Source organism: Taeniopygia guttata, chromosome 7, assembly GCF_048771995.1.
Source record: "Taeniopygia guttata chromosome 7, bTaeGut7.mat, whole genome shotgun sequence".
In the NCBI taxonomy this organism is placed as follows: domain Eukaryota; kingdom Metazoa; phylum Chordata; class Aves; order Passeriformes; family Estrildidae; genus Taeniopygia; species Taeniopygia guttata.
This window is the reverse complement of record NC_133032.1, coordinates 1296732-1311204: the sequence shown is the minus strand read 5'-3', so window position 1 is coordinate 1311204 and position 14473 is coordinate 1296732. Positions and strand designations below refer to the sequence as shown.

General features: G+C 43.1%; 1 protein-coding gene across 1 annotated transcript in view; it reads left to right on the top strand.

Annotated features, from left to right (window-relative positions):
• The window catches only part of SPAG16 (sperm associated antigen 16), a 363638-nt gene that overhangs the window by 247591 nt on the left and 101574 nt on the right, over positions 1 to 14473 (top strand). The window contains exon 15 of the mRNA XM_030278464.4: positions 13614 to 13740. Within this exon, the coding sequence (XP_030134324.4) occupies positions 13614 to 13740 (127 nt within the window). The remainder of the gene's footprint in view (positions 1 to 13613; positions 13741 to 14473) is intronic.

Genomic DNA, 14473 nt, shown 5'->3' with positions numbered 1-14473 from the left:
TCAATGAAACAATGTTAGAAGTGAAAAAAAAAATCTATTCCATATCTCTGTCATGGCAAGGAACAAAATCTGTATCAAAACACCTCCATTTCACTTGGTGGCAAACAGCTCTTTCTGGTATTAGGGAATCACTCTGAAAATTGTTCTGTAATTCACTTCTACATCCATCCTCTGACATAGTCATGTTATTCCCTAATTTTTGAAGTAAATTTCCTGGAGTGCTCCTTTCCCTTGGCCATCCTTTCTGTGTTACCACAGACCCTGCAGTTAGCACTGGGCCTGCTTTACTAAAACATTATGTGCAGACCAGATAACATGTTCTGAGGCCACTTGAGTAGAATGGGGTAGAAGAATAGAATAGAATAGAATAGAATAGAATAGAATAGAATAGAATAGAATAGAATAGAATAGAATAGAATAGAATAGAATAGAATAGAATAGAATAGGTCCATCTTTATTATCATCAGTTTGAATACTTTTGCTCTCCAACTCTGATACTCTTAATGTAGAAGTCTGGGTAAATATGTCTAGCAGATAGCCTAGAAGTAAAAATATTCTTCTGGATCTTACTGAGGGGAAGCTGTAATATGTAGGGACTTAGTTTAACTGTTAAAGGCCAAGGAAATTCAGGATGCATTGGTTTGGAAGGGAGTGGCTCCTCCTGAGTTGCTGTATCCCTGTGTCCTTGAGAAAAGAGAGTTTCACAGCCAAGGCCCTTCAGTGGGATTAAAAAACCCACACATCCAGGACTGATTTTTAAATGTCACATCTTGTTTGTGTCATTCAGTTTCCCATCACCATTTCAAGTTTCTCATCAGAGATCATTTGCAAAGAAGAACTCAATAATAAGTGTCACCCACCTTGATAAGCCAAGGGCAGAGAAAAGCCACATGCAGCAGATGATGAGCCCTGAGAAACCTTTGGTGTCAGTAAATGCACTGGCTGCTGCTGGACTTTGCCTTTGCACTCCTAAATCAGACAAAATGCAGTTCCTTCACTCTCTGCTTGTTTTGTCTTCCTGGGTTATTTTTGGATCAAAATCCCAGTTATCATTTCTTCTGGGGGAAAAAAATCATTAAAAAATCTCTTAGTCTAGCAGTTTGCTTCATCAAGGCACAAGCTGGCTTCGAAAACATGGCATTACCTGTTTTTTCTCTTCTCTCTAACATATATAAATACATTGTATATAAATAAACATAAACCTGTTTGAAGATTCTAAACCAAATCCCATCAAGTTTACTAGCTCTAAAAATAATCACAGCTCAAGAAAATCTGCCTTCTTTTGTTTCAAGCCTTTGCATTATGAGATGTGAGATGGGCTCATTCTGCCATGGGACCTCACTCCTCCATCCTCAGGGTTTGCATCCCTCTTTTGTTTGGACAATGCTCTCAGGCACAGGGTGGGATTTGGGGCTGCCCTGTGCAGGCCAGGGGCTGGACTTTGATGAGCCTTGTGGGTCCCTTCCAAGCCAGAATATTCTGTGATTCTATGATTTACCACAGAGCTGGTTTTTAGTTCTGTTTTTACAATACCATCTGGTGCTCTTTGTTGTCACCATGCAGAGACTCACAGTACAACCTGAGCTGTCTTGTAAAATTCACCCAAACAAACATGGGGAAGCTTAGATTTTAGAAGACCTTCTTTTACTCTTCCTCATGGCTGACTCTAGGAGAGTATTTCAAACCCATCAAGAAATTATGTACCTGAAGGAAGCCTACAGGAACCTACAGGAAAGATGGAGAGAGGCAAAGGCTCAGAGTGACAGGACAAGGGGGAATGGCTTCAAACGGACAGAGAGTAGGGTTAGACTGGATGTTGGGAACAAATCCACATGGTGATGGTATAGACGAGGAATGTAGGCTAGGAAGCAAGCAGGCGTATGCCATCACGCTGTCTCATTTATTTGTTTTGAACCAGCCGTAAATGAAATACTTAAATATTTGACTTTTCTAATTGAAGCTTTTAATCAGATTTTGCTCTTGTTTAAATATTTGCACATAATAAAGCTTCATCTCAACACTTCATGATAAAAATTTGGGGTAATGCACTGACACTTGGATTCAGACCGCTCTGAAGAAGAAAAAATATGCCATCATTTTTAGATGGCTTTGACATGACTTGAGTTTGAGTAACTTTAAAGACTTAAAAATTCTTTAAAGGATTGTATATTCTAGGTCAGATTAGCCCTTGAAAGATCCTCAGCAGAAACCGATAATAATTGACTATACAGTATTTTCTTTTATGTTTTCAGACTTTATATTTACAAATATAAACATACTGTTATGTCCATTTCTGCTAACTAAATGAAACAGAGATTATCTCCTTTAATGTGATTTTGTTTGCTTATTTTTGTGTTCTGCAGTGAATGTGACCCTCTGTGTATACAGTACATGAAGCAAGTGCTGTTTAGCATGCAGACCCGCAAGCACTGTGGAAAACTTTGCCCTTCTTTCTTAGAGGAGAAGAATTAATTTGTGTATCCTAAGGAATAAGGATTTTTTCTAAATTGCATCTCCTGGCCCAGCACGCCAGCCTTTCCTGTAGCAGATGTACACCATGGGTCCAGACCCCCGCATAATTAATTTTTTACCAGCTGTTTCTTAAACTCGTCTTTTTGCAAAACAAACAAAATCAGAAGGCAAAGGTCCACCTGGATTCTTAAAAATTCAACTTCCCATATGCAGTGCAGTCCAATCTGCCTCTCTTTGTGGCATTTCACGAGAAATAATGTTCTAAAACACATGAGAAAGGACCAAAGCATCCCCACCTTCTACCCTGAGACTCTGTCACATGGCAGTCATGTTTTTGACAAATTGTGGAACTTTTACCTGCTCTGCTGTTGTTCTCACTGCCTGGACTGGGAATTATTGAGTTGTGAGCCACCTCTTAGAATAAGTACTATTGGATTTGCACTGGTAACTATTGGACAAGGAACAGCTCTTCCAGCAATGTTTGTGCAAAGGTGTCTTCAAAAGGGCTTAAACTAAACGTGGGGTAGAGAAATGGGATTAGTTTAGACCAGTGCTTTGTATTTGGTAAGAATAAATTTAGCACTTACCAAATAATGGCCAAAGAGAAGCAGGGTGCCTAGAACAGTGATGTATCTGTGGTGCAAAGGAAGTGGCTATGTAGATTACCAAACTGGATTTAAAAGGAATTTATGCAAGCATGAAAAAGTAGGACCAGCTTTGGAAAGGCTTCTCTGTTACGAAAATACAATTAATCTGTGGTTGAATAAATATCACTGTTAGAAGGTACTTGAATATCAGATTGATTTAATCTATAATTGAGAACGCGCAGCTGAAGTCCATCCGGGGTAGGAATGCATATTGTTGGGTGCAGTGTTGGGTTTGCAGGGTGAGGTTTGCCATACAGACACACAGCACCATTTCGGGGCAGGCCATGGGTCAGCCACAGCCATTTGGGACAGGCCATAGGACAGCCACCACCGTTTCAGTGGCCCAGAGGCCAAGTAAGGCTCAAGGGGACAGGGGGAGGGAGCAGTGGCCATCCTGGTGGTTTTGAGCCAGTCAGCCATTTCTCTGGTCTTTTGTGAGGGCTGTGGTGTCCTTGAGAGCTCTGAGGTCAGTGAGGGCCATGGGGGCTGTGAGGGCTGTGGGAGCTGTGGGGTCTGTGAGAGCTGTGAGGGCTGTGGGGTCTGTGAGGGCTGTGAGAGCTGTGAGGGCTGTGAGGGCTGTGGGAGCTGTGGGAGCTGTGAGGGCTGTGGGGTCTGTGAGGGCTGTGAGAGCTGTGAGGGCTGTGGGGGCTGTGGGAGCTGTGGGAGCTGTGAGGGCTGTGGGGTCTGTGAGGGCTGTGAGAGCTGTGAGGGCTGTGGGGGCTGTGGGAGCTGTGGGAGCTGTGAGGGCTGTGGGGTCTGTGAGGGCTGTGAGAGCTGTGAGGTCTGTGGGGTCTGTGGGATCTGTGAGGTCTGTGGGGTCTGTGGGATCTGTGAGGTCTGTGGGGTCTGTGAGGTCTGTGGGGTCTGTGGGGTCTGTGAGGGCTGTGGGATCTGTGAGGTCTGTGGGGTCTGTGAGAGCTGTGGGGGCTGTGGGAGCTGTGAGAGCTGTGAGGGCTGTGGGAGCTGTGGGAGCTGTGAGGGCTGTGAGGGCTGTGGGAGCTGTGGGAGCTGTGAGGGCTGTGGGAGCTGTGAGGGCTGTGAGGGCTGTGGGAGCTGTGGGATCTGTGAGGTCTGTGGGAGCTGTGGGAGCTGTGAGGGCTGTGGGATCTGTGAGGGCTGTGAGGGCTGTGGGATCTGTGAGGGCTGTGAGGGCTGTGGGAGCTGTGGGAGCTGTGAGGGCTGTGGGAGCTGTGGGAGCTGTGAGGTCTGTGGGAGCTGTGGGAGCTGTGAGGGCTGTGGGATCTGTGAGGGCTGTGAGGGCTGTGGGAGCTGTGGGAGCTGTGAGGGCTGTGGGAGCTGTGGGAGCTGTGAGGGCTGTGGGATCTGTGAGGTCTGAGGGGTCTGTGGGATCTGTGAGGTCTGAGGGGTCTGTGGGAGCTGTGAGGGCTGTGGGATCTGTGGGGGCTGTGGGAGCTGTGAGGTCTGTGGGATCTGTGGGAGTTGTGGGGTCTGTGGGAGCTGTGGGGTCTGTGAGGGCTGTGGGGGCAGTGAAGGCTGTGGGGTCTGTGAGGTCTGTGGGCGCTGTGGGAGCTGTGGGGGCTTTGGGAGCTGTGGGGGCTGTGAGGGCTGTGGGAGCTGTGGGGTCTGTGAGGGCTGTGGGACCTGTGGGGTCTGTGGGAGCTGTGGGGGCTGTGAGGGCTGTGGGAGCTGTGGGATCTGTGAGGTCTGTGGGATCTGTGAGGTCTGTGGGGTCTGTGGGAGCTGTGGGGTCTGTGAGGGCTGTGGGGTCTGTGGGAGCTGTGGGGTCTGTGAGGGCTGTGGGGGCAGTGAAGGCTGTGGGAGCTGTTAGAGCAATAGGAACCATGAAGGCTTTGAGGGCCATGGGGACGCTGAGGTCCGTGAGGGTGGAATGCCCTGTCCTGCTCAGTGGGCTCAGGAGAGGGTGGTTTGATTTAATCTGGGCAGTGCATGGGAGAAACAACAAAATTCTCAGGTGGTTCAGTAATAAACTTTGACTTGCAAACTTTAGAACACTAAGGTAGAATAAAGTACTTGGCAAAATGTAAAACAACAGCCAGACTGAGTAAGGCATTTCAGGAACTTTAACTTACCATGGCACAACAAGGCATGTGAGAAGGCATTGACTGGAATTTTTCAGTCAGGCTTAGAATATATCTTGAGAAGGAGAAAAAAGGGACAGAGCTCATCCTGTTTCCACCCCACTTCCCACCTGGTTGTTTTGAGCCTGTTAACCATTCCTCTATTCTCCTACATAAATTAAATTATTTTTTCCCAGGTCAAGTCTGCTTTGTCCATGACAGTGCTTGGTGAGTGATATCACCTTGTCTTTAATCCAACCCACAAAGATTTTTTTTTTTTTTAATTTCTCTCTGTCCTGTCTGGCTGAGGCAGGGAATCATAGTATGGATTTGGAGGATACCTGGGACCCAGCAGTGTCAGCATGCCACAGATATTTAGCTGTTTTTTTGTGAAGTAGTTCTCAAAGTAACGGGATGAGATTTTTTGAACTAATCATTCTTTCACCTGAAATACATTAAAACTGTGAGAGAGATTCATACACTTACTGAAGTTCAGAATTGGATAAGCTTCTGTGCATACATTTCTAATACTGTTGGTATTTTTTCTTTATGCATTTAGTTCCCCTTACTAAACACCCAAAGACAAGATAAGGAACCAAATATTATGTTGGGTTCAATGATCTTAGAGGTCTATTTTAACCTAAATGATTTCATGATTTTATGTGATCCTTTAGTGGTTTCTCTTTAAAAAAAAAAAAGCACTTGTACTTTACGGATGCTCATTTTCTTTCAGTGACTTAGATGTTCTGCATTTTAAAATGAACAATTTTGCATTTCAGCAATAAATCTCTTGCCTGTAATTTATTAATTTAAGGAAGTATGTATTATATCTATATTGTAACATTACTGCAGTGAATAGTACCCAGTTTTTACATTTGGAACTGAGTGCCAAAAAAATCCCTGTGCACAAACATGGTATAGCTCGGGAATTTTTATGTTTGTTGCTCTCAGAAGTGTCTAATCAGGTAATGATGGCACCTGACTTTACTTTATTCATGGTATCTCTCAAAAATGCAGAGAAAAGCCAGTAATGGCAATTATCATTCACCTGCTCTCACTGCACAGGTCCCAGAATTCAGACCCCTCTTTGATGTAGAAAGGGAAAAACAAAACTGATTATTTTAAACCTCTCTGCAAAAGCTATTGCTCCCTTTGTAGCACTGTTTCAAGTGCAATGTCAACTACTGTGAGCAGTAACTCTGTAGGGAGTGCAGTGGTTTCCTATGTAAATTTATGCAAAGGGTTTCTGCAATCCTAGCATGTGTTGTGCTCCTCAAACACACCACCAGGCACTTCCTGCTACTTGATGTGACAAAGGGAAGAGAGATTCCCCCCCGCCCCCGTCTCACACAGCAAGGGAAAAGCCTGCAGAGTTCATGTACACAAACTAGAGACCCGTGATCATTTTTGAAAGCCTGTAGAATTGGAAACTGTGCTGCAGCAAAGGTCTGCCATTCCCATGGATTACTTTTAGTGAAGCTCCTCCTCTGGAGGACACAGTGGGTGCTCTGAGTCTCTATATGATGCCGTGTGAAGGCTGACCTAGAACAGAGATAAAGCATAAAGTAGGGATTTATTAAAAGGCCTCAATGGATGCACCTTGGGCAGCACAAGAGCCCAGCCAGGGCTACACCCGAGATGGACCCAAAATGGTCACGGATCTCTCTCTTCTATAAGTTCTGGTCCATTTGCATATTGGAGTTAATTGTCCAATTACAGCTTTAGGTTGTGAAGTCCCATCCTTCTTGGTTTCTTCTCTTCAATTCACCATTGTTTGTGCTCTTGGGCCTGAGATTTGGATAATTTGTCCTTGGTCCCCAGATAGAGAAGGAATTGTTTTGTCTTCCTACTCTGTGAAGGGAGTTCACCATCCCCTAATATGAAGTACACACTAAAGCAGCACAGAATCTGAAAAATATAAAAGCTAAAACTAAGGCATTACATATGCTCTGAAAGCAACAATGGCTACCTTCTTGTCAGCTTCTACTAGTTCTACTCAGTGCAAAATCAGGAGTTGTTCATTGACAACTGCTCAGAAAGTTGGAGGATTCTTCTGTAGGAACCAACAGTGAAGCTTTGAGATTATTGTTTTTGTATCAGTATCTTGGATTCTCCTCACCCCCACAAGAGCTCGTGTCTCACCAGTTCCTGGCTATTCAAAGCTGTAAAAAAAGTCACTGGGAGTGAGGGCCAGACCCCGGTTTCGTGAGCTCTGCATTTTCAGTTGCTTTGAAACATAACTGGTCCTCTGAAACTTTGATCACAATGCAGAACTCAAAACTATAAAAAGACAAAGGTAGGAAAAAAGCAGATGGGAAAACACTGGCACTGCCTGTTAATAACCCTTGATCACCACTTTCCCCCACTCTGGATGAACATAATTGTTAAAAATGGACCACTGCACTTTGAAAGTGTAATCAGTGTAGCTCTGTACTTTTGCCAGGCTAAGTAATTCCATGGCTTCTAAAAAGATGCTATTTTCATTTGAAACTGTGCTGTGTTAAGCATGATATTTCAGAAATGGGTGGTGATTGATTAGTCATTAGTCTAATAATGGACTGCATCTGCATTTTTTCCTCCATCTTTATCATATTTTACATAATTCATTTGAAATAATTGGACATTAAAATTTTTTTCCTTGTAACCATTACGGCATATTCACCCACCTCTGCCTGGATTCTCTTGGGATCCCTCTGCCCATGCTCACTGCTGCTCCACAGTGGGATGGGGTGGCACAGGGACAGGACTCTGGATGCCTTGCCTGTGTGTTTCATTATTTTTATGGAGAGTATTTAGTTTTTGCATTGCAACAAGGCCTGAGGTAATAACTATTCTCAGGTTTCTGATGTGCTTCATGCTGTAAATGTGGGAGGTAATGACTCCTTCTCTTAAAAAACATTCACTTGAAGGTGTATGAAATGGGGTTACAGTTAAGTGATTTAGGATGTGTCCCACAGGGAGCATTAGAAATGCAGATTATTGGAGCCTCCCTGTTTGAGGCACCAGTTCCTCATGTGGCCATTTTGCCTATTGGCACTTAATGGCGAGGAGCTCCCACAAGCTTTGTGCACAGAGCAAACTCCTTTTGCTGAGTTCAGAGACTGGGAGCAACACTGGCAGGACCAGTAAGAAACTCATCAGCCCTTTGTCATGCCCAAGCTCACCAGAAATAATGGAAAGGGGCAGTAATTATCAAGCTTCTCTCTGTCTGGGAAGGGGCCTACCATGGATCTGTTGCCACTGGGGTTGATGAAAGTGTCAAAGTCATCTCAGGAGTCCCTTAAAACACACCTCACCCAGCTGCATCCATCCTGAAAACAAAGGATTGCAAAGCAGTGAACTTGTCATAGTGAAAAGGAGTTGCTGTTTAGTCACTCTTTTGCCTGTTTAAAAATATGTGCAAAAGGTGATGAAACAACTACTGACCTGCCTTCAACTGTAAAGAGGATGCTCCTGGGAGGAGTCCACTGCAGTCTAAATTAGATAAAGCAGCTTGATGTGGTTCATGTATTATTGATCTTTCAGCAATAAATCCAGAGGTGTGTTTAGAAGCAAGAGACATAATTATGCAGATTTTTATCCTTCTCACAGGTGTAAAACAGCAGTTTTCAGGGAATATTTACCTAAAGCGTACCTGGTGATTAGTCCCATTGCTAATCATTAATATTCAGAAGGAAAAATTCATTTTTTAAGAAAAGGGAAGAAGGAAATAGATTTTTAAAAACAGTGGAAACTAAATAAATCTTTTCATTCCTGATGTAACAATTATTTGGTTTGTTGCAAGTGTCAATTGAGATTGAGATTGTGATGTATATGAAGCTGAGCAAGTCCATTTTAATGAGAGGTATTCTGGAATATAAAGATGTTCATTAAGTTGGCAGGAAGGTAAAGAGTGGAGGATGTAACTGTGAAGGCAATTAAAGAACTTGCAAAGTCCTTTAAGTAGAGCCTGGAACAGAGCCAGTCTTTGAATGCAAACTAATTGAATCCTTGTATAAATTCTTTAATTACTCCAGCATACACACACGAAACAGTACCAGCTTGATTCTATAGACTAGGCAGCAAGTCTGACCAGTTTTACAGAATCATTCTACATGCTCTCTGATTAAAGGAGCTAATGGAACTGGGCTGAGCAGCAGCAAATGTAGTATAAATGGAAATCAGAACAAGGGGAATCTGCTCCTGCACCTCTCCTCCTTGGAACTCATTGTCTCCTCCTTTTACAGGAAATCAGTCAAGCCCTGATGGTCCACCATGCTGTTCAGTGAAATAGGGCATCCAAAATACATCATAAAAAAGACTTTAGTGTGGCAAGAAACAGCAAGAAGAAAACCATGAGCAAGGCAGGGGGTTCTTCCATGAATGACTAAAATAATAAATGTAGTGGGGATGAAAAAGCCAAAAGCTCACAGGAGAATTTGAAGTGATTCTGCCTTAAAAGCTTCTGAAAATGGCCCATGGCCAGATGGAAATGAGTTCATTTAACATATGACTTATGCTTTTCTTTTTCTTTTGAATGGTGTGTAGCTCCAAATAATTTTTCAGCTTGGTTACAGTCCTGGTTTATTTCTTCATATTAAAAAGTTGTTATCCCCCATCTCCAGCTCACTTGATTTGGATAACGTGTGGAATAGAGCGAAGAAGTGCTGAAGGGTAATAGCCAGCTCACTAACAAAATCATTATGTGATGTTCTTAGTGTAGCAGCTGCCTCGGCATCGGTGATAATTAATGTATTTAGTAATAAGTCTGTGGGCAGAGTGTGTCTAGGCTGATCAAATACCTGTTTGTGTATGTTGATATGCTGCCACCAGAAGTCTGTTTTCTTACTTGTGTTTCCTGATGAGGCATGCTGTCTAATCACAGAAATCAGGCCAAATACACTGCTGGCTGTTATATTTTACACACACTTTGTTTATACCAGGTCTCTGTGAGGAAATTGTTAAAATGTCTGCAGACTTGTGACAGCAAGAACTATTTGATCTTTGCCACTGAGACAGTGTGTGAACCCTTTGGAGCAGGACCATCTTGTCTAGGTCACCCAGCACACAGCACAGTGGGATGGGATGGTGCTCCCAGGGCAGGTTTCTCCAGCACTGCTGCTATTCAAGGATCAGGGGATTCATCCTTTCTGGTGTGGCCACAGATCCCAGAATCATGGAATGGTCTGAGTTGGAAGGGACCCCCAAGGATCATTGAGTACAACTCTTCAGTGAGTAGTCCATGCAGGGACTGAACCCACAGCCTTGGCCCTGACCAACTGAGCCCAGAATGAGTGAGGGTGGTGCAGTGCATCTGGCACCTATAAACAGTTGGACTGTGGAAATTCCTGCCAGAGAGGAGGTTTGTTTACCTAAGGGGACTGTAGTAGCAATGGGGGAAAGTAAACATGGCAGAGAATGGGATGGCAAGATTGTGAGAAAGGGGGGAATAGGTCTTCTCTTGTGGTGTGCCAACTACTGTAGCAAAATTAATGAATAGAAGGGAAAACCTGTAATACAAGTAAATAGGAGTATTTTCCTCATAATTATGCCACTAGTAATGATGCCCACGTCGGAGCCAGTGGGAGGGTCAAAGTCAGCTCTCCATTCTCAGTCACTTTGTACCAGGGATTGTCTCTGATCAATGTTTGCATAATATCTGTTCCAGGGACGCATTCTCAGTGCTGTTATGCTCTATCAGCTGGGCCATGCTGTTACTTACAAGAGAAATGTCATCTTGAAAATCCATGGGTGCAACTGTAGGTGGCACAGGGCACCCACTGGAGTATCTCCTGTCACTGCCCTGAGTGGATTATGTGCAGTCTCACCCAGGTGGGCTGTCCATCGATCCGGGTCAGAACTGCTGAGCTACCAAAGCTGTAATTAAGCAGCATTTATTGAACTCATTTGTTGGACGCATACAAAACAAGTGTGAAGACACACGTATTCTAAACCAAACCAAAACTGCCACTCACACACACACACCCACACACATGCACCCAAAGTAATTTTTTGTTAAAATGTCTTTCTGGATAGAAAAAAATCCAGAGTAAAATGCAGCCTATGTCAAAGTCATATAAAAGGATATGAAATAATGTGTGTAAAGGATATTAGTTATTTTCAAAGTGGGCCATTGATAGAGATGGATATAATCTTTGCAGAAAAAGGTGGAAAAGTGAGGCTGATGAAGTGTGAAGAGCTGGTCCAGAAGCCAAGAATTTATGCTGGAGAATGGAGGGATCTTTGTATACACATAATCATTTCCTCTTCCTTTTACTGGAGTGATGGGTGATGACCTAAAGGAAGGAGACATCCCACTCTGTAGTTACTCTTGTGTGCCAGCTCCATCAACACCTCTGATCAGCTGAGATGTGCATCTCTAGCCCCTCTGACTGTGAGATCATTCCAAAATTCATGATCAGTTTGGCAGAAGTTGCTTTATAAACATCAGCAATGGGTGCATGCATAGTTAATCCAGGCTCAATACTATCTGGAAAGGGTGAGAAGGAGAGAAGAAACAGCTAATAATTTATAGTCCAAGAAAATAGTGTCCAAGTGGGAAGTGGATGACACAGTAATTGAAATGCATCAGGTACAGGCAATAAGGGAGTTTTGCTGCAAAACCCCACTTTTATTTAACCTGAAGGACACAGGTTACATGTGAACAAGTACTTTAACACTCCTATTGTACTCATGGGCTGCTTTGGATCAGCAGCATGAGGTGGATAAGGGAATTGCTGCTAATGTGGAATTTAGCACTTGTATGAAAACACTGCTTGTAAGAGGAAGGGACTGTATTTGCTGACTCTTCAAGTCTCATCTCCATGATGAAGGGGGCCGTTTCCCCCACATTAAAAATGTGCTTTCCTGAGATCCAGTTCAAGCCATACGGCAGTTTGGAGTGTAGTTGTTGTATTTTGGAGGTTTTTGTTGTTTGTTTCCCAACCAGCCTGCTTTCCCTCATCTTTTGTACAGGCTGAACTTGCTGGAAGGATTCAGATGAAGTGAAGGGGAATTCAGTTGGTATAGCTGGTGAGACAGTAGTTCAAAGAGCCATGATGTTCATGGCACTGTGTTGGGTAGGTATAGTGGTGGTTACTGACAATGTTTTTTTTGCAAAACAGCAGGTGCTGAGAGCCTGGCTCCTGAATTCTCTAAGCAATGATTACTTTGTTTCTTGGTGTTTAGTCTGTATTAGTCCCTGGAACAAGCCAGAATGGAGTTTTGACATTTAAATCTCCTCCAAATGAACCTAAAGATTTCATTATACTTACACCAGGGTAGTGTTTTGCAAGCCATTAGTTTCTAGTTGAGAAGCTGATGGATATTTTAAGATCTTAAATCCTCTATTTGCTAGAAAACACCACACATTTTATTGCATGTACTATTTATGTAGAAGATGTAAAAATATTTTTTTTTTAAATCATGCATGCAGTATCTGACCCATGTTTCAGCTGATTTTTAGTCCCATACCATTGTGATTCGCCTTCCAAACAATATTCTTTAGTATATTCTTGCACTTGCGTAGATTGTAAAACACATTGGTAACTATGAGTGCACACCAGCTGAGCTGCCTCAGGGATTTGAATCTTTATTTAGGAGGTTCAAATGAAAAGTAAATGTTTCTACATGGGTAGCTGGGTAGTTCTTTCTGTTCTAGTGGGAAGAATTAGCTAAACAATGTTTGGGAATCCTTTACCCTGCCTTCTTTGATTTTTGCATTTATTTATATGCTACATTATCCAAAAACTCCTTTGTTTGTTTGTTTGTTTTTTTGGGTGGGAGGCTGGGTTGTTTTGGGTTTTTTTTTTTTTGGGGGGGGTAGGGGTTTTTTGCTTGTTTGGGGTTTTGTTTGTGGGGGTTTTGTTTGTTTGGTTTGGTTTGGTTGTTTTTAGTTAATATTTAACAGAGGCATGGGGGACATGGTCTTCCTCTCTTTCCTTGCATAGTCCCTGTGTGCTTCTGGCTCATTGAAAGGAGGGAGTTTCTCACAGAATCACAGAATATTCTGAGCTGGAAGGGAACCAGAAGGATCATCCAATGCAGCCCTGAAGTAAATGGGAATTGTCCCTTAGCGTGTCTGTGGAATACACAGAAGGGAAGGAGTGTCTGTTCTGCACTCATCTTACTGTTCACATGGAAAACATGTGAAAATCAGGGCTAAAAGGCCAATCCTGTGGCTGGTGGGAAGAAAAGAGCCACAAGGCCTGTTCTTAGGGGACACTGGTGGCAGAGTTCACGATGACCTTTTTTCTCCTTTGTACTTCCAGTTTCTCCTGAACTGGTCTCTTTAGAAGTCATGGTGTCTTGTTGCTAGTCAAGCCAACAGAGCTGATAAGAGGCTGTGATAACCTCACAGCCTCTCACATGCAATAGGTTATTTATTTCTTTGTTTAAATCCAGTTGCTGTGCCAGGGGCTTTGCTGTTGGCAGAAGGACAGAAGCAGTGCCTTGACTTTGTTTCCATCTCTGGCAGGGGGAGAGCATTGCTTCCTGCGACTCCTCCGGCGTGCTGAAGCTCTGGGACATGCGGAAGTTGCTCCCTATTCTCTCCATCGACGCAGGTCCCCATCCTGCCAACCATGTCGCGTTTCATCGCTCTGGTAGGGCTCTAAAACAACTTTTCCTCCCTAAAACAGCATTTGCTTTGCAATCTCTCTAATCTCTCTCTAGTTCTGAGATGTTGCTGTTGAGGCAGGGACAGGAACAATGAGACTTTAAGACCAGAAGGTAAAGAATGAAACTTTATTAGTAACTAGCATTCCTCTTTTATAATCAGGATCACTAAGGTGAAATATGATTGGTCTTAAAGTGAAAACTTTTCACACTATTGGTGCACTATGAATAGCACACAGTGGTAGCAGATATCTATAAACAATATGAACAGAAAGAGAGATAATAAATAGTTTACATTCTTCTTAGACTTTTTCCCAAGTTTAGTCTAACAGAAATCTCTCTCCTTTTCTCTCTGACTGAACTAAAAATATCCATAATTTTGGAGCCAGATAACATGTGTGAAGCAGCACAGATGTGAGGCAATGATCAATGTATTTGTTTTCTATGGGCTAAACTGCCAAATTGGACTGCTGCTCCATTTATATAAAATGAAAAATGCACAATAACAAAGAGTACAATTAATTGCAACAGTATTATAGAAAATACATAACCGATCAATGGGGGTAAAAAGCTTAGTGAGATTACCTGTGTTCCAGTGGTGTTTATTCTCCATTACTGTTTGTTTTTTTATTTGCTAGTTCTGGAGCTGCATTTCCTAACAATCTTACAAAGTCCAGTTGTAAGTGCCTCAGAACTTCATCGTGCTGACAGGGCTGCTTA